General features: G+C 39.8%; 1 protein-coding gene across 2 annotated transcripts in view; it reads left to right on the top strand.

The window, feature by feature from the left end:
- DIP2B (disco interacting protein 2 homolog B) overlaps nt 1–18,585 on the top strand; it is a 179,093-nt gene that overhangs the window by 84,696 nt on the left and 75,812 nt on the right. For both annotated transcript variants that reach the window (XM_054696612.1, XM_037514726.2), the window contains exon 2: nt 3,452–3,523. In XM_054696612.1, the coding sequence (XP_054552587.1) occupies nt 3,452–3,523 (72 nt within the window). The remainder of the gene's footprint in view (nt 1–3,451; nt 3,524–18,585) is intronic.

An 18,585-nucleotide genomic window follows, 5' to 3' on the forward strand; every position in this document is an offset into this window, starting at 1 on the left:
GTGAGGTGACTGAGCAGGCTCTTGTGACCAGAGAAAAGTGGAAGGCATTTTTAAATTACTGTATGGCCCATCACCATACTCCTCACATTCTCATTGTCGTTCATCTTCTGGGTCTTCTTAGTATCTTTGCTATCTATGGTCTAACAGAGCCAATTGGAGTGACTGAATTTTTCTCTTGATTGACTTTCCGAGATGGTCATAGTTGATATCTAAGACAGCATGTGTCACCCTTTGACCAATGATCATTGACTGACAGTGCATGATTGAGAGTCTAAGCATTTAAGAAAGCTAAAAATTTTAAAGGCCTTTCTTTCACTTTACCAAATGTGTTGTGAGCCAGCAGAAGGGGTGTTTTGCCACTTAAGGGAAGGGAGAGGAGAGAGAAGCTTGTGAGTGGAGAATAGAACAGGAGAATACTCTGTTGTTTCTTTTGCAATAAAAGATATGATTTCCTGTTTCTAAGGAAGATTTCCTTGATAGGTTCCAGTGTTTCTATTGTGTGTGTTGTTGAACTCTTGGACTTGCTAATTTGAAAAAATTTGGTTTTATTACTGCAGTTTCACTTGAGAAATAGAGATGAAGGGCCATTGTGGTTCAATATGTACAGTCTAATAAGGAGTCATGATTGAAGTTATGAAAGAGTCATTGTTTCTTGAAATAATGGATGTTCATATTAGAAAATACAGGGATGCAAAAAAGGAAAAAAAAGCTAAAACAATTCCATAATCTTGCAAGTCATAGCCAGCGACTGTTAGTATTTTGGTGTATGAATATCCAGATTTTTAAAAATATATATGTGTGTAAAAGTATTGTTTTTCCAAAACTTCAGTGTACTGTATAAACTGTTTATCTTGCCTTTTTTCTCTCATATATTGTGAGATCTGAGGTTAGCAAGTATGTAACTACAGAACTCTTTCATTCTTTGTTTAAAAAATGTTTTGTTTTTGATATCCTGGAAATCATTCAGGCTTTTTTTTAATCAAAATTTTTTGATTTGCCATTCATTTACATAACTTTACAGGTCACCCCCTCCCCTGCCCCATCAAACACTGTTCAACTATATAAGACAAGTGAAAATCCTCCACCTCTCATTCCCCAAGGCTAAACATAATTTAGTGGGTATGTGTAGATCTATTAATGTAGTTTACAAAATTAGTTCCTATTTTACCTGATGTTCTGCAGGCTGCCTTTTACACTTAGTGTGTTTTCAGACATCTTCCTGGGCCAGTGCCTTTGGAATACCTGCAGATGATGATGCAAACGAGGATTTCTCATCCTCGGTGCCCCTGACGTTTTACATTGTGTAATTCATTGCTGGGGGGTTGTTGTGTGTTTCAGGATGTTCAGTGGCATTCCTAGCCTCAATTCCTTGGATACCAGTAGCACCCCCTCCTCTAGTTGTGACAGAATGTCTCTAGACATTGTCACTTGTCCCCTGGGACCAAGTCGAAAGCCACCAGTGTAGACGTGTCTGTAAGAAAAGCATCAATAGTCCTTCCAGTTTTTCCATTATAAAGAATGGCATAGGGAATATTCTCATATTGGTTTTTATGCACCTGTGTGAATATTTTCATTAAATTCCTAGATGTGCAGTTGCTGAATGGGAATTTTGATTTATAGGAGGAATATAGGGAAACTGAACAAGGGGTCAGGGAAAAAAAACTAGCAGGCAAATTATAAATCAGAGACATAAAGCCTGGAAGGTAGAGAGGATCAAAATAGGGTAGGGAAGAGCACAGGGACTATGGTGGTGGTGCACCAGTGATGTGTTGGTGGGAGTTTTATGGGGACTACACTTGAGGGGAGAAATCAAATATTGTACAAAAATGAACAATAAAGTAAGAAAAAAATCCACAATGCTTAGGAAAAAAAAAGGCCAAATTACTCCAAAATAGTGTGTCAATTTTTTCTTCAGCTATATCCTGATGATTCCAAATCTGTATTTCTTTCTTGAGTTCTAGATCTATATAGCCAACTGTTGATTTAACATCTCTTGTGGATCCCACTGGCCTTTCCTAAACTTAACTATTATCTTGTTTGACCCACCAAACATGCCCTTCTTGCTGTATTTCTCTAGCAGAGAATATTACCACCATCTGCTTGGTTGTACACTTAGAAACCTTCTCCAGCTTACATCCAAACAGTAGTTAAAGCCTATCCAATCTTCTTCCCTAATGTCTTTCTTCATCCTTTTCTTCCCTGCCACTTCTTTACTACTGCTCTCTTTAAGAGTGAAGCAGTGAAGTAAACTTGCCCAAATCAGTCTCTTCTGGCTCTACCCTTGGTCCTGTTTTCAGCAAGAGTGAACTTGCTGCCCTATATGCTCTGTCAGTGTTGCTCCCCTGTAAGTCTCTCAGTGAGCTCTGCTCTGCTGCCTCTCCACCGTCTTCTGGCCAACCTGATACTCATCAACCTTGGTTTCAAATCTGTGTCCATCAAAATGTGCTTTTTACCCCCAATTGACTATGTAATAAATAAGTGTTTAAAAGTATAAATTTTTATGCTAAAATTTTGACTTTTAAATAAAGTTTTCTCTGAATTAAAAAAAAAAACTTTGGAAAATAATACTTTATCTTGTCACCTCACCACAAATATTTATTCTCTCAGCCTTGAATTGCTTATTCTCCCTTGAATGTCCTTTCCCCCACTGCATCTCCCTTCCTTTTAGTTCTCTCCACCCATCCATTTGTTACTACCGTTTCCTTAGTATCTAGCATATTTCTCAACACCTCACCCACACATCACCCCCACCCCCAGGTAGTCAGTTTATCTTTGCTGCATTTATTGTATTTACATTTCTTGTATGTTTTATGTGTACTTTATTAATTTTATGAAAAAGGTATGCTTGTGTATGAATAATGAAACTGGTGAACCACAGGGAGATGTGCAGATTTTAGCCCCTATTCCAGCATACGTGATAAGATGCAGAAATGTCTTTCAAATATCCCATCCCAGTGCCTGAACCTTGATTTCTCTTAATTGAATGTCTAGTTTTATGTGGTTCTGTGTAGCAATTTAACACCTACTTATTTGCTGCATTCATTTGGTCACGCTGAAACTTTGGGGAGACCATCATTTGTCCACCTCCTTTGTAGCCTTCCACTTTGGTATCTCTTGAATACAAAGGAAATAGGGGTAGGGCTCCTAGAACCTAGGAAACTGTCTGCCAAGTGTGCAGCATATTGCTTTGCTGGATTGGTCTAAGGATAATCCTTACAGTCTTCACAAGAACTCAGCTCCAAGTCTGTGGGAAATCACACATAGCAAAATCCTTGGCAAGGAACTATACATCTTTCCCCCTATTCTATATGTGGTAATTCTATAACATTCTAAATGTGGTAATTCTATACCATTCTGTAATGTGGTAATTCTGTAATTAATTTTATTTTTATAGTGAGCAACCACAGAGGAAGAATAATGGATAATCTGTTTCTTTTTCTTGCTATTTCAGGGGACATCACACAGAAGGGATATGAAAAGAAAAGGTCAAAACTGCTGTCTCCTTACATCCCGCAGACACAAGGTAGGCAATGAAAAGGCATTTAAACCTATTTGGTATTTTTACACCAAAGACATGCTGTCAGAGACACAAGAGATGTGTCTTTGGTTGGTTCCTGTTTTTTCCCTCCCTCACCAGGGGAGAGGAAAAAACGGAAGGAAAGAAAGGAGGAAATGAATCTTTATTGAGCATCTGCTGTGCGCTCGGCCCTTGTAAAAATCCACCGTCATCAAATCACTTACATGGAGCTTGGGTGGGAATGTGTCTGTGCAGAACTAACGTGATTGGGTGGCAGAAAATGCCAGGCCGTGGAAAAGCTGCGTATTATGCCTGAGCATGAACTGTAATGGAGAGGAGCAAAAGGAGGAAAGGTCAGGAGGAAGGACAGTTCAGTACTGCAAGGCATCCCAAGGATTGGAGAATCTGAGGATTTGGTTCTAAGAACCCTAAATAAAATTTTAAATTGATTCACAGCCAGACTTATTCCTTTTACAAAGAGACTGGCACGTTCTTTATCAGAAAGACCTGAGTCATTTTTGTGCTTATTCCGAAGGCTTTAATTCCTAGGGCTTGCCTCTAGGCAAGGCTGTCTGTCTCTAAGTCGTCATTTTTTTTAAAGTTAAGCTGATTCCAGAGTCACCTTTGATAACCTGTTTCTGCTTGAATCACTTTTACTAAGAGAAATTTTTTCTTGATTTCCAGTTTCCCTCCTGCAGGCAAAGTCCATTTCCATTGTGGAGCTAATTGCATTTATTTCCAGATTACAGATACCTTGAGGACTTTGTATCCCCTGTGGTTCTGATATCAAGCCTTGCACAGGGTATATAGTCTGTAAATATTTGCTGAATGAGTAATGGAATAAATAAGTGAATAGTGGTATAGTCAATTGTTTTATTTCCTGAATTATTCTTAGAAATTCTTCCCTATAAAAACTAAACTAGTAGGTCAGTGCAATCATAGTCAGTTTTAAATACCTTAATCATGAGTGGATGTAGAAATGAATTAAGAGGGAAGAAGTAGAAATTGGGCCAGTGACAGCTAATGAAAAATCAGCTTTTGCTGAACAAGGCATAACAGAGAAGGCGAATACTCAAATTGACTGTTGAATTGTCAATCTGGCCCATGAAGGCCCAGAATTTTACTTTAGGCACTTTGTGCAAAAGCAACCAGATCCTGAGAGAGTAACTGAATAAGAAATCTAACTACAGACAGGACCATGATCTGCCTGTAATCTGTAGGCAAACTACACAGAAACCAAATCATGTTCTAAAACCAGTTTATCAGTTTACTATGAGAAATCACAGAGACATACTCCAAGTCTGTGTGGTCAGCACATTTTTACCCCGAGGGCAGGCCTGTGTAGGGTGCCAAATAACAAATAGAAGGTTGCTTAGTAAGTATAGATTTGAGGAATCAGACATTTAAGTGCAGTAGGCCAAGAGAGTGCAGCATAGCCATTTCACAGTAGGGAAGGTCTTGCTGATGACCTCATGGGGGAAATAGAAGCTATTTGATGGTATCTCTTTGAGCTTCCTATCAAACTTTTCACATTTGTCCATCACTTTGATCTCCTTCCTTCTTGTTAAAAAGGTGATTTCCCCTCCTCATCAGAGCAAATGCTTATGCTTTGGGTCTCTTCTGTTCCTCCCCTTTCATAAGACTTGGTATCATTCAGTGACACCAAGGACAGACCAGAGGACGTGACCACTCCGGTATAGGTAGTCACGGTACAGTGTCTATAGAGCGTTTAAACAGCCATAATAAAACCAACAAGAAGTTGGTCTGCTTTTTATTATCACAGTGTGTAGTGATTCTAAACACTGTCAGCAATAAAATGCTCTATGGTCCTCCTGCTGAAGCAACTGCATTGTCCTCTTGGTGTGCCTTTGCTGTCAGTTCCTCGTCTCTTGTGCACTCTCTCTTTCCCTTTCAGCCATATTCTTCCCCTCAACAGTTCATCATACTCATTACTGTTGTTTTTTAAATCCTTGTCATCCACGTCCATCTCCGCCTTTTTTCTTTCTCACCTTAATGAACAGCAGCTCAGAACTGCCTGTACTCACTATTTTCTCAACTTCTACTCATTTGTCAGCCCGTTCCAGTCCCTTCTGAAGCTATCATAGTTGACGCCTCAGTGGCATATCCTCATCTTCCTCTGTTAAACGTTGGAATTCTTAGTACAAAGTCCCAAGTCCTCTTAACGTTTCACTCTGTATCATTGGTTTGCAAATTCTGGTCTGCATCAGAATCACTACAGGACATGTTAATATACAGATAGCAGGACTCCATTCTCAGGGATTCTGATTCAGTAGGTCCAGGGTAGGGCCCAATAACTTGCATTTCTGTCCAGTTCCCAGGTGATGCTGAGGTTGCTGGTCCAGGCACCACACTCTGAGAATCAGTGCTTATCTTCCTAGAGTATTTCAACCATACCTGTGACTTTAATTGCCATTTGAATACTGCTAACTCTCAAATAAGCATTTCGGAGATTTCTCAGTGCAGATTTCTCCTGAGCTCTTGATCCATAGATATCCAATTGCATATTTAACACCTCCATTATTTATCTTAAAGGAAACATAGCCATGAAATTTATGACTTCTGCACACCATCCCACCACCACCAGCACCACCACCTGCTCCTTACATACACAAACACAGAAAACAAAAGGCGAAAAACAAAAAAACAGTAACGATGACATTGAGCCTACTTCCACACTTTTCTTCTGGTTTTCCCCTTCTGAGTAAGAGGACTTACATCCAGCAAACCCACAAGACACATTCTTAAGTCATTCTCGGCATCTCTTCATCTCGTCTTTTGCTAAGTTTTATCAGTTTTCTATTTATTCATGAATGGTTTTGGTAATTAGTGTTTCCTAGGAATCTGTTTTTGTATGTTTCCAAATTTATTGTTTGTTAGTTATTATACACTGTTGTCTTTATTTTTAATTTTTAAAAAAATTGTATATATTGTTTACTTGTATTTCTTTTCTTTTTTCTTTCTGTTGGTCAGTTTTCCCAGAAGCTTGTCTTTTTGATTTTAATTTTATCTTCTTTTAGTATATATTTTCTGATTTATTTTCAGCCTCTCCCTATATTTCCTTTCTTGAACTCTTTTTGTTTACTCTCTTGTACTTTTTCTGAGTTTCCTGAGTTTTGGATGTTTAGATTTTCTGTCTTCTTTCCTACGATGAGTATTTCTTAATTCTACTCTGATTAGAGAACACACATATACAAAATCAAGTCTTTGTTATTTGTTAAGACATGCCTATTGTATTTGGCAAATTTCTATAACATCTATTTGTATTTTATTTGTTGAGTGGGTTGTTTGGATCCATTAATTCAAAGTGGTTAACTGTGCTGTTCAGATCTTTGCTCTTTATTTTTGTATAGTTGAGCCGTCAGTTCTGGTAGAAGTGTGATAATCTATACCATCACTGTGGCTCTGTCAGTTTTCCTTGTACTTTTGTCAAGTTTTGCTTTATACATTTTAAAACTGTTTCTAGCCTTTGTGAATTGTTCCTTTTATCATGGAACTGTCTTTGTCCCTGTAAAATTTTTTATCCGAAGAATTAAAAAAAAAATTCTCAACTGTTCAGAGTTATTAGATCTCTAATTCTCCTCCCAAACAACACAAGGACTTTAAAAAGATTTTCGTGTTGACTGCCATCACTCCCACCTTATATTTTAATATCACCTTGTTTCATACCCCCTCAATTGTCAGTTACTGTTTTTTACGTACTTAATGATAGTCAATATCCGTTTCTTTGTTCCCTCTTTCCTCTCACATGTCACTCCTTCCTCTCAGGTCAATTTCCTCCTTCCTAATAGTAACATATACATCCTATAGTAATGACATATTCTAACGAGGGTTTCTTAGTGATAAGTTCTGTTAATTCACGTTAATCACTTTCTTTGCACATCTTTGTTCTTGAATATGTTCGCGTCTTCTGAAAGGGGATTGCTTGTAGGTTAATCTGTATTACATAGGTTCTCTTGCAAAAAAAAAAAAAAAACCAAAAAATTACCCTCTCTGGCGTATTTACCCCATATAGTTTTGTAAATTTTGGAGAAGGCATTTAGTTTGATGTTTTGAATAGCATTGGAATTTGTATTTTAAAGTTATGAAATTATTGATGTCTCACATAGGATGAAATGAAATGAAAGTCATTTTAATATGTATTTTTAAAAAACATATTTATTTTGTAGAAGAACTGGGGTATAGGCCAGAAGTGCAGGAATGAGAGGATTCACCAGAGACAGGGTGGGGGGCAGAGCAGGCAGAGCGACTGAAATACACTGCTAAGGGTAGCAGTGAGATCGGAGATATCTGCTGACCATATGTGGGTTAGCTCTTTGGCCAGGATGGCAATCAGGTCACAGTTGTGATAACCTGAGACTTCACCCCTAGGCTACCAGGGAAGCGCCCCCTCATTTTAATGCTTTCGATAGGAGTTTCCTACTTCTTATTTCTAGAGAAATTTGACCTTTTCCAAACTATAACTTTGTTAGATTTCATTCACTCCAATTGTGCATGCCCTCTTGAGTATAGTCCATGCAGGTAAAATTTTTCCACTAATCTTTTTTTTTTTTTTTTTTTTTTTTTATAGAGGCATGTTTATTTATTTATTTATTATATTTGTTTGTTTGTTTTGTTTATACATGCACTGGGTACAGCCAGAAGCGCGGGAGGGTGAGAGAATTCACCAGAGCCAGAGCGGGGAGCAGAGCAGGCAGAAGGACCGAAGTACACTGCTGAGGGGAGCAGCGGGTGGCAGGAGAGGTCCGCGCACCATGTGGGATCCTCCTCCGGTGGCCAGGGAGCAGCCGGGGATCGAACCGGCGCCGCAGAGGCCGCGGGCAGCTTCGCAACCCAGCGCTCAACCGCTGCGCCACCGGGGAGGCCCTCCACTAATCTTTTTTGAAACAAAAATTAATATTGACTGCAGCATTGTATTACTAGAATAACCATATGCATGTGCTTATTAAAAATTTTGAATTATCTGAAAATTTAGTGAGTGATTTTTCTGCAATTGATATGGTTGAGTTATCTTGGGCTATTTATGTATATTTTAGATTGCTTTACTCATATTTTACATAAATCTTAAAAATAAGACTTTAGGAAAAAATTTAATAGTGTGCCAGGGAGTGGGGAAATATGAAAGAAAACACAGGCTAAAGAATACATTTACAAACAGGTAGTGGAAATCGAGTAAGAACAGTGTTGGTTAATAATAAATGTAACTTGGGCCTCCCCGGTGGCGCACTGGGTTGAACACAGTGCTGTGAAGCTGTCCGTAGCCTCTGCAGCGCGGGTTCGCCAGGGAGAAACCCACATGGCATGTCAGACCTCTCCTGTCTTGCCCGCTGCTCCCCTCAGCAGTGTTTTCGGTCATTCTGCCTGTTCTACTCCCCACTCCATCTCTGGTGTATTCTCTCGCCCTCCTGTGCCTCTCGCTCATACCCCAGTTCTTATATAAATAAATAAATAAATCTTTAAAAAAAATAAATGTAGCTTAATTCAGTAGCACCACAAGAGTTAGTGTCAAAAGTCAGTCTATGACAAATGTGATGTGTCAAAACTAGTCTTAAAAATCACTTAAACCTCCCAACATTGGAACTGATTGTTGTTTATATGGTATTTGAGGTCATGCTATCTGAGAAATGCAAATCTTGATAAAGATTGAAATCATACTCCGGGCCTCGGGATGTGCTCACTGTGTGAGGCAAGGGAATGAATGCACAGCAAGTGCATGTTTCATTCTGAGTTACGTGCTCTTCGAAAGGAATGATCCTTAGAATATCTTTCAATAGTTGAAAGCTACAAGAGCCTGCGTTTAAAGCTTCACACATGCCTCACTTAGCAGACTTGCAGGAAAAGGGGCCAGAAATTAGCTGTCTTTTGGCATGGCCCAAAGAATTGAACCACATGTGCTGTCTTACTCCTCCATAAATTAACCACTCTTGGAGCTGCAGGAAAATGAAAGATTTTGTGTAGGGAGGAAACTTTCTGAACTGATTCTGTGTCTAATCTTTAAGACTCTTTGGATACAAATTACTGATAATTCCAATTAGCTTTAATAGGAAAGAATTTATTTAATACACAGGGCTTACTGACAGAACCTCAGAGGAACACGCAATTACTAAGTGCCGTCTGTGTTCCAAATACTATTAAAAGCAGTAGGCAGACATCACTGGACAAGGCCAGTGACAGCCTGGGAACCCGGTGACTTCCACAGAGAACCTCCTTGACCAGCCCTATTAAAAACAACTCATTCCTTTTATTTGAGCTGAATTTATAAAAAGTTCGCTCTGACCTTCCCATAGATTATGGTTTGCATGTGTGTCCTACTCCCTTAATGGATTCTTCAGGTATTTAAAAGTCAGGAGCATTCTCATTTCATCATTATCATTATTTTTTATGTCCCTAGTTTCTAGCATTAGTGCTTGCATAAAGTAGATGTTCTATAAATAGCTGTGGAACTAAGCAGAAGGGACATCTAGAATTCTAATACTTTCTTTAGCAAACAAATTGGAGAGTGATTGGTCCTGACTATGTTTCTCCAACCTAAACGAATCTTTTAATTTAGGCTAGTGAAAAACTCCAGAGAGTGAACAGTATGTTGATTCATATTGAAATTTATTTATTTTTTTGTGGGACCCTCGCTGGTGGCTGGGGAACGAACCAGCGCTTTAGAGACTGCGGGCTGCCTCGCAGCCCAGCGCTCAACCGCTTTGCCACCAGGGGAGGCCCGAAATTTAATATTTATCTTTAATTTTTACTTTTAGATGAAATTAATACATCCATTTTAAACAGTCAAATAGTAGTACAAGGTTTGTAACAGCAGCAACCAAAATGAGCAGTGACTTCTATACAGGCAGCTTCTTTTCAGTTTTTTTAAGGGTTTGTCCTGGCATTTGCCTCTGTATTTCTAAGTAACATTTACTGCTGTTTCTTGACTTTTTTTTCAATTTGAAGCATTATTTATTTCATACTGTAAAAAATTAAAATTGGTCTCTCTCTACATATTCCCACCTCAACCACACAGATCACACCTGTCCTCCTGTCCCCTCCACCCCTTGCTTCACTTCTCTCATCTCATACTAATTCTTGGCAATATTCTGAACATATCACCCTTTTTGTTGTTAAATCAGCATTCACTCTTTGCATTATTATGATTGTGTAAATATAGTTCACAACTAAGTCACTTGGTTACTAGGATTACATTTCCTTTCTCCCCCTCTCCCCATTTAATCCATCGGTTTTATTACTGTTTTTGTAGAGACATTTACTATCATCTCTATTCCTATAGCCTTCTGAGCTGATAGTTTTGTTCTGTTCCAGGCCTTCATTACCATTCTAGTAGCCTTTTGGGAAGGAGTGGGGCTACTCCTTCTTCCTTCTCCAAAGGAGATATTTAGGTGGTCAACGGACACATGAGAAAACACTGATCATCACTTGTCATTAGGGAAATGCAATCAAAACTACAATGAGGTGCCATCTCACACCTTTGAGAGTGACCTTATTGAAAAGACCAGAAACAACAAGTGCTGGTAAGGATGTAAAGAAAAATGAGACCTCACCACTGTTAGTGAAATGTAGATAGGTCCAGATCCTTATGGAAAACAGCATGGAGATTTCTCAAAAAAATTTTTTTTACCCCTTCTCCATGTAAATTTTTTTAAGATTTTATTTATTTATGCATACAAGAACTGGGGTATAGGCCAGAGTTGTAAGGGATAAGAGGATTCACCAGAGACAGAGTGGGGAGCAGAACAGGCAGACTGACTGAAATACACTGCTGAGTGGAGCAGCAGGCGAGACAGGAGAGGTCTGCTGCGCCATGTGGGTCACCTCCCTGGCAAGGGATGGAATTCATGCAACAGTGGCTGGTGATAGCTTGATAGCACTGAGACTTTAACCCCTGCGCCACCAGGGAGGCCCCCTCCCCATGTAAATTCTTTAAAAATGTTTTATTTATTCTTAAACATCCTTATTTATTTTTTCACATTTTAGGACTTCTCCCCTCAGTTGCGGTCACAATAGTTGTACCACTACCGGAGTACTCACAGTCCACCACCACACTCCACTATGCTCTCTACTCACCCTGTTGTCCCCCCTCCCACATCTCCCTCTCCTCCTGAGTGTCTCAGATCTATGAGACTATGGGTCTGCTACCCAGGGGCAGTCTTAGAGTTTGTATTTGTCTCATCCTTTGTTTGGTTTCTCTAGATTTCACATATAAATGAAACCATCCTGTTGTGGTTTTTGGAGTTAGTGGGTTTGGGGTGCGGGGTCCTTGCGTTCACTCTGGAAAAGGTGTCACCAGAGCTCCTGTTTCAGTGACACGTGGTGAGTTTCCCAGGCGAGTTTTTCCATGAGACAGAGACGTTATTTTTAAAGAACAGGTTTATTAGGGAAAGGGACGGAAGAATAAAGGAAACTTGCATAGACACAAGCGGGCAGGAGGAGCTGCTAAGAGGCCTGCATGGTTGCAGGCAGGCAGCCTTGAGGAGAGCGGCCTCCACTGAGGGAGGTCAGTGAAGAGAAGCCATGGCAGGTACAGGTCACCTGCAGGCAGGAAGGCTGCTGCCCTGCAGAGGAGAGTTGGTGAAAAGAAGTACCTGCATAGTCACAGGTGGGCAGATGGAGTGCTGCCCCGAACCAGTGCAGAGACTGCACTGATATGGTCTTCTTCTGTTTGGGAGGGTCTCACTCCTGGTGAGCCTTCAGGTTAGTTGCTGATTTTGGATAACTATGTAGAATCTGAAAAGGACCTGAGATTCCACAATGGACTCAATCTCCATATCTTTACCTTTGGATGCACCTAAGGATCTTGGCTTCCATAGCTGTGTCCTCTGTGCCTAAGGATCTTAGTTTCCATAACTGTGTCTTCTGCACCTAAGAATCCTGGTTTCCATAACTGTGTCGATGGTTGTGCTAATAATAATCTCTTCTACCCCCACCTCCTTGTGTGAGCCAAGTTTCTGGTCCTGTGGCACTTCCTTTTTCAGTTTTTTTTTCCCTGTTCCTGTCCTTCATCAGAATTGCTGAGTCATATGTTAAATCCATTTTTTAGTCTTTTGAGAAGTCTCCACACTCCTTTCCATGTGTCTGGACCAGACTACCTTCCCATAAACAGTGGAATAGGGGTTCCTTTTTCTCCACACCCTCATCAGCGCTTGCTGTTTGTGGTCTTTTCAATATGCCGTGAGATGTCATCTCATTGCAGTTTTGATTTGCATCTCCCTGGTAAGTGATGATGAGCACTTTTTCACATGTCTGTTGGCCATCTACATGGTATTCTCAAACTATTTTGAAAAAATGGTCTGTATGATTAGCAATCTATTCCTAGGCATCTACCTGGAGAACACAAAAACATTAATTTGAAGGGATACATGCACTCCTGTTCATTTTAGCACTATTTACAATAGCAAAGTTATGGAAACACCTAAGTGTTCAAGGACAGATAAGTAGATTAGGAAAATGTGGTATGTATACATAATGGAATACAATTCGGCTATAAAAAAAAAAGTTGAAATCTTGCCATTTGTGATAATGTGGATAGAACTGGAGGGGATGATGTTAAGCAAAATAAGTTAGGAGGAGAAAGACCAGGGCCAGATGGTTTCACTTGTATGTGGTATATAGAGAGTCAAAGCATCAGACAAAACCAAAACCAATAACAGACCCTAGAAAACTGACTGTGGGATCAAGGCTGCAAGAATGTGAGGGGGATACATCATTGGGAAGGGGTACAATGGACTATGGTGGACTGTAGGGATCTTGGTTGTGAGTGTGACATGGGACAGATATCTGAGGTGTGACCCTGTGCATCTGAATTACAGTGTTGGACACCAATGCTACCTCAATAAAAAAAAAATTAAAATTGCCCTTGAATTGTAATGGTGTCAGCTTCTCTTGGACCTCCATATCATTTGCTTTAGGGCATGATCACAGCTTCTGTTTTTTATGGCATTGGTGTCAACATTCCACTCTGTGTATCTGAGATAATTTGTGACCTTTATGTATTTGTTTTTCTTTCTTCATCCTCTGACTTTGTTCTACTATCTCACTTCATTTAAGTGTGTTTGTCTCCTGCTTCAGAATTGGATTTCACCTTTTATGTCTGAGATTTCCACATTATTCCCCCCCACCCTCCCACCCCAGACCCTAACAAGATATATCAGCTTATGAAATGGTTGTTTTCTCTAGCTTGTCCTTATCAGAAGTTCTGGTGACCCAAAGGTTTTTCTCAAACTTGGATTCCTTTTGTGATTACTGCTTGTTTTCCTGGAGGGTATTTGCTCACCCATATTCCAGTATGTACACATACACAAGCGCCAGTTGTTCCACACCCTTTCCATCACATTCTTTTGAGTTCAGTCCTGCTTTTGAGATTGTGCAAGTGTATATATGACCAAATTAAAATAAAATGAAGGAAAACCCTTGTGCTTTATCAAACTCTTTCTAAAGCCTTTGATGATTTTTCTCAAGGATAGTCTATCACCTTATTTTTCTTTATGCTCTCATGTAAATATGTTAAAATTGTGAGGCAACTTTTGACAAAAAACTTGTAGCTGTACAAATAAGCAGGATTTTCAGATAAACATTTAAATCCTTTTCTTAAACTGCTGTCTCTTCATACTTGACTTTGTTTTTCCCAGCCCCTCCTTCCTTCCCCCTACCCCAACCCCCCCAGCCACTCACTACCATTGGTAGTGGTAAGGAGACAGATAAGATCTTAATTATTTATTTTAATCAAAATATTGGGTGACCACAGTGTATCAGACCTAGAGCCAATTAGTGGGGAAGATATAAGATGAATTAAAACCAGCCTCTGACTTCAAGGTGTTTATACTGTACAAATGAGGACAATAAAAGAGTAAAATAAGCATTGTAAGAGCTCTAAACAAAGTCCTCTGGAAATTGAAAGGGACATGAATTTAAAGTCAGCTATTGAAATCAGAAATGGCATTTTGGAATCCTCTGGAACATTTCCAACTACGTAAATATTAAGTAGGCAGTGTGCCTTTGCGTGTGTGGGTATATAGCAGTGTGGGGGTGGGTGGGGTCTATTTTATTCTATCTATCCATTTTGATTAAAAGTTCCTTCCCAAGTGTGGATCATAGCGTAATGGAAAGAACATGGAATTTTTAAATTCCAGGTCTAGTCCTGCTCTTTCATTTGCCGGTTTTAGATAGTATTATTTTCACTATGTGCTGGAATATACACATTGCTGTCATATCTTTCTCCACAGACCTTATCAGAAGGAAGTCCACTATCTTCCTCTTGGGGCTTTTCTTTCCTCTTGAATTGTCCAAGAACCCCTGGGGATACTAGGTAGTGCAGAAGGAGAGGTGATCAGTGCAGCTTCTGTACCTGAAAGGGAAGAGCCCCATAGTCAGCTGGTGCGTCTCAGTGTCTTGGGGTGTTCCTGAAAACTGGTCCTCCTTTTGACCAGTAATCCTGACCCACACTGAGTCTGCTTTCTGAATCAGTCACTCCGATGCATTCTGAAGGAGGAGTCTGTTCTGCTTGACTCTGCCAGATTTCCCCACCGGTTTTCTCAGGGTAGAGTTCTTAGTATTGTACTCATTTGTAGCCCCATGTACAGCCATTTTCTTCATGTCAAGTGACCCAGGAACCCTTGGTCAGTAACCTGCCATTACACAGACCCAGAACCCCTAATATCCCTCCTTCCCAAAACCCATCCCTGGGATCAGGCAGGTGGCTCCTTTTCCAAATTTCAAATGCCTCTAGGTATTCTTTCCTCCTTCCCCTCACGCTGTGATATTCATCACCCATTCTTCTAACAAGAAAGGCTCTTCTCACCTTTAACTTTCCAGGGTAGATTCCATCAGTGATTCAGAATACCCTCACCATCATTCTTGGGTGCAGTGAGAATGGGAGGGGAAGCCGAAGATGATTCAGGGTAATTACTGACACCTGATGGGTGTTCTGCCTCATGAGTGCTTGGTGTAAATCCCTTCAAAGGTTGCTCCTTTGGTTTAGGATGAGTGACCAGACCCCTTTATACTTCTCTGGCCTTGCTTTGTATCATTCCTCCTCTTTTCTGTGCTTTAGCCCGTCAGTATTTCTTAGACTTGTTGAGTTCTTTCTCCCTCGCTGGACTTCTACAAATACCATGCCTTTGTATAAGGTGGCATTTCCATCTCTCTGAAAATACAACAGTATTTTCTTTCAACCAACTTTTCCTGAAATTCTTAATTTAGATCCCCCATTATGTGGGCTCAGAGAGCCTTGTTCTTTTCTTTTTAGCACATAACATGATGTAAAAGATACGTGTGATTTGGTGATTACTTATTTAATATATTTCTTCTCTGGATACCAGCACTAGCCCACTGAGCATGTTTGTTTAAAAATTTGAATTATTATGTTTCTTGGTTCTCAGAGTATATTCTGCTTCTTTCTGTTACTCTTGCTGGTGAGAATATCTGTGAAATCACAGGCAGACTTGAAAGATAGAAGTTAAAAAAAAAAAATAAAAAAAAAAAAAGATCAAAGCTCAGCTTCGCCTTCTTCCCTCTACCTGAGTGGAAATTTTGTAGTTTTATACTGCTATCAGCTGCTTTTCAGGTTTTCATTGTTATTATGTTCAAACTATAGACTCATAGAAGACTCAGCTGTCCCTTTCTATAAAAGGGACATAATGTACATGTTGATCATTAAAAGGGAAGGCTTTGTGTTGTAGAAGAAATCAAAATTTGTGGTATCACTTAAACTTCTTATTTAGCATTAAAACATCATCACTGTTTAAACATGATGCTGACACCTAGTGGATATTCTGTATAACAGACTCAGAAGACAGGAACCCCCAAAATAAAGCTGTTATGATGGGCTAGTGAGGAGTTTTTTATTTTGAATCTCAAGTATGTTTAGCTTGAATTTAGGGGTTTTGAAAAAGACTTGATCTGTAATATTTGCAATTTCTGGACAGTGCCATCTGCATTTAGTATCATTTAAAATTACTATGATTTCACATATAACCCTCTATAAACAAAACAAAGAAGTGATCAAAAATTACACTATTTCATTTCAGATACTTAAGGGATTTTATGCCCCATTTCATCCTTATAATTGTATATAGTTTTTATATACACAGTTGTGATCATATATACAATATTTTGTGTTCTTTAATCATTTGACATTTAGACCTTTCAGTGTGTCTGTATAGTCAATAGGTTCTAATTGTTAATGCATGTAATTCTCTTTGATTTTAACTTCTTACTATGGGGGGTGAAACTGTTCCTATTCAAAATACAGAAATCTGTTTTTAGGCCCCAGGTAATTCCTGAGATCTGGTGGGAGTGTACAACCCTGGCCAGGAAATAAATCATTTTTAAGCAGTATCTTGTTTGCCCAGCTGACACTGGACATGCTGTTGAGTAATGCCCTATGGTGCGCTCATGTCCCCAGCCCCTGCCTTCTCTCTCAGAGGGGACCTGCCGGGCACTGTTTCCTGTCCCCATCCGTGATAAATGTTACCCTGGCAAGTAAGCTAAGGTGGGAATAAGCCTTCCAAAATTCCTCAGATGCAACCATAACATAGTTCTGGTTCATTCTCCAAAATGCACTGATTTGCCACTTGCTTTAGGGAAAGAAAGTAGAGACAACTGATTTTAGAAGATTAGGAAATCCTGCTCATAGTGTCATAATTTGTCTGGGAAACTGAACTTTGAGTAAGATAATTGCTATTAACTTTACTGTATTTGCTTCCTTTTTTTTTTTTTTAAGATTTATTTTTATGGGCCTCCCCTGGTGGCGCAGCGGTTGAGCGCTGGGCTGTGAAGCTGCCTGCAGCCTCTGCGGCGCCGGTTTGATCCCCGGCTGCTCCCCGGCCACCTGAGGGAGGGTCCCACATGGTGCGCAGACCTCTCCTGCCGCCCGCTGCTCCCCTCAGCAGTGTGCTTCGGTCCTTCTGCCTGCTCTGCTCCCCGCTCTGGCTCTGGTGAATTCTCTCACCCACCCACGCTTCTGACTATACCCAGTGCTTGTATAAATAAATAAATAAAATAAAAAATTAAAAAAAAAAAAAAGATTTATTTTTATACAAGAATTGGGGTACAGGCCAGAGATGCGGGGGGTGAGAGGATTCACCAGAGACAGAGCAGGGAACAGAACAGGCAGACGGACTGAAATACACGGCTGGGGGGAGCAGCAGGCAAGACAGGAGAGGTCTGTCCCGCCATGTGGGTTTCTCCCTGGCTGACCGGGAATCAAACTCGGCTGCCTTGGCGGCTGCGGATTGCTTCGTAGGTTGCGTCTTAACCCCTGCGCTACCAGGGAGGCCCTGCTTCCAATTTTTTCAACGCAAATATAAAATATATTTAAAGATCTTACATTTAAAAAAATTAACACCAATACATGGGGGTAAAGATTTACACAAATCACATAAATTGAAGAGTGATTATTTATATTAGAGATTCTACTTTCTACCTAGTTTCATTGTTAAGCTTCCTGTTATATATATGAAAGATTAGATTCCTAAGAATTCATTTTACTCCTCTTTTTCCTTTACGTCATCTCTCTTGGATAGCATCTCTGGAATTTGAGTGTTCCATACATTTGAACCAAGGCTGCTGGGTCAGAAACCCAAGTCTTTGCAACATTGTGCTCTGGGCATCTGAGGAATGCTCACTAAACCAACTTGTTAGCCACTTATTGAAACTGCAAATTGACCTTTTGGTTTCAATTGTAGCAAGCTACATGAAATGTTTGTCATAATTTTAGACCCAGAAGAGACCTGCTTTGCTTGGATGACTAAATTCCTGTGGGAACTGAGATAAATACTGCAGATACTAATGTTGCTTGGTGAATAGCATGTCGTGAGGCTTTTTGTGTTTTGTTATTCATTTTTGTACCAGTTTAGTACTCCTCTTGGCTAAGTGTCATCTACTCTCACTTCTCATCAGATGTCTGCATTTGTGTTACATTTCCTTATGGTTTGAGCTATGATAACCTCTAGATAATCCCAAAGGGAAATTTTAATCTAATTCTTCCTCAAACAAATGTGACAACTTCCACATCCTTACTTCTCATTTCTTTGTAACAATTTGTACTGTTT

Source organism: Talpa occidentalis, unplaced genomic scaffold (genome assembly GCF_014898055.3).
Source record: "Talpa occidentalis isolate TD23 unplaced genomic scaffold, MPIMG_talOcc4v2.1 talOcc4.16, whole genome shotgun sequence".
Lineage (NCBI taxonomy): Eukaryota > Metazoa > Chordata > Mammalia > Eulipotyphla > Talpidae > Talpa > Talpa occidentalis.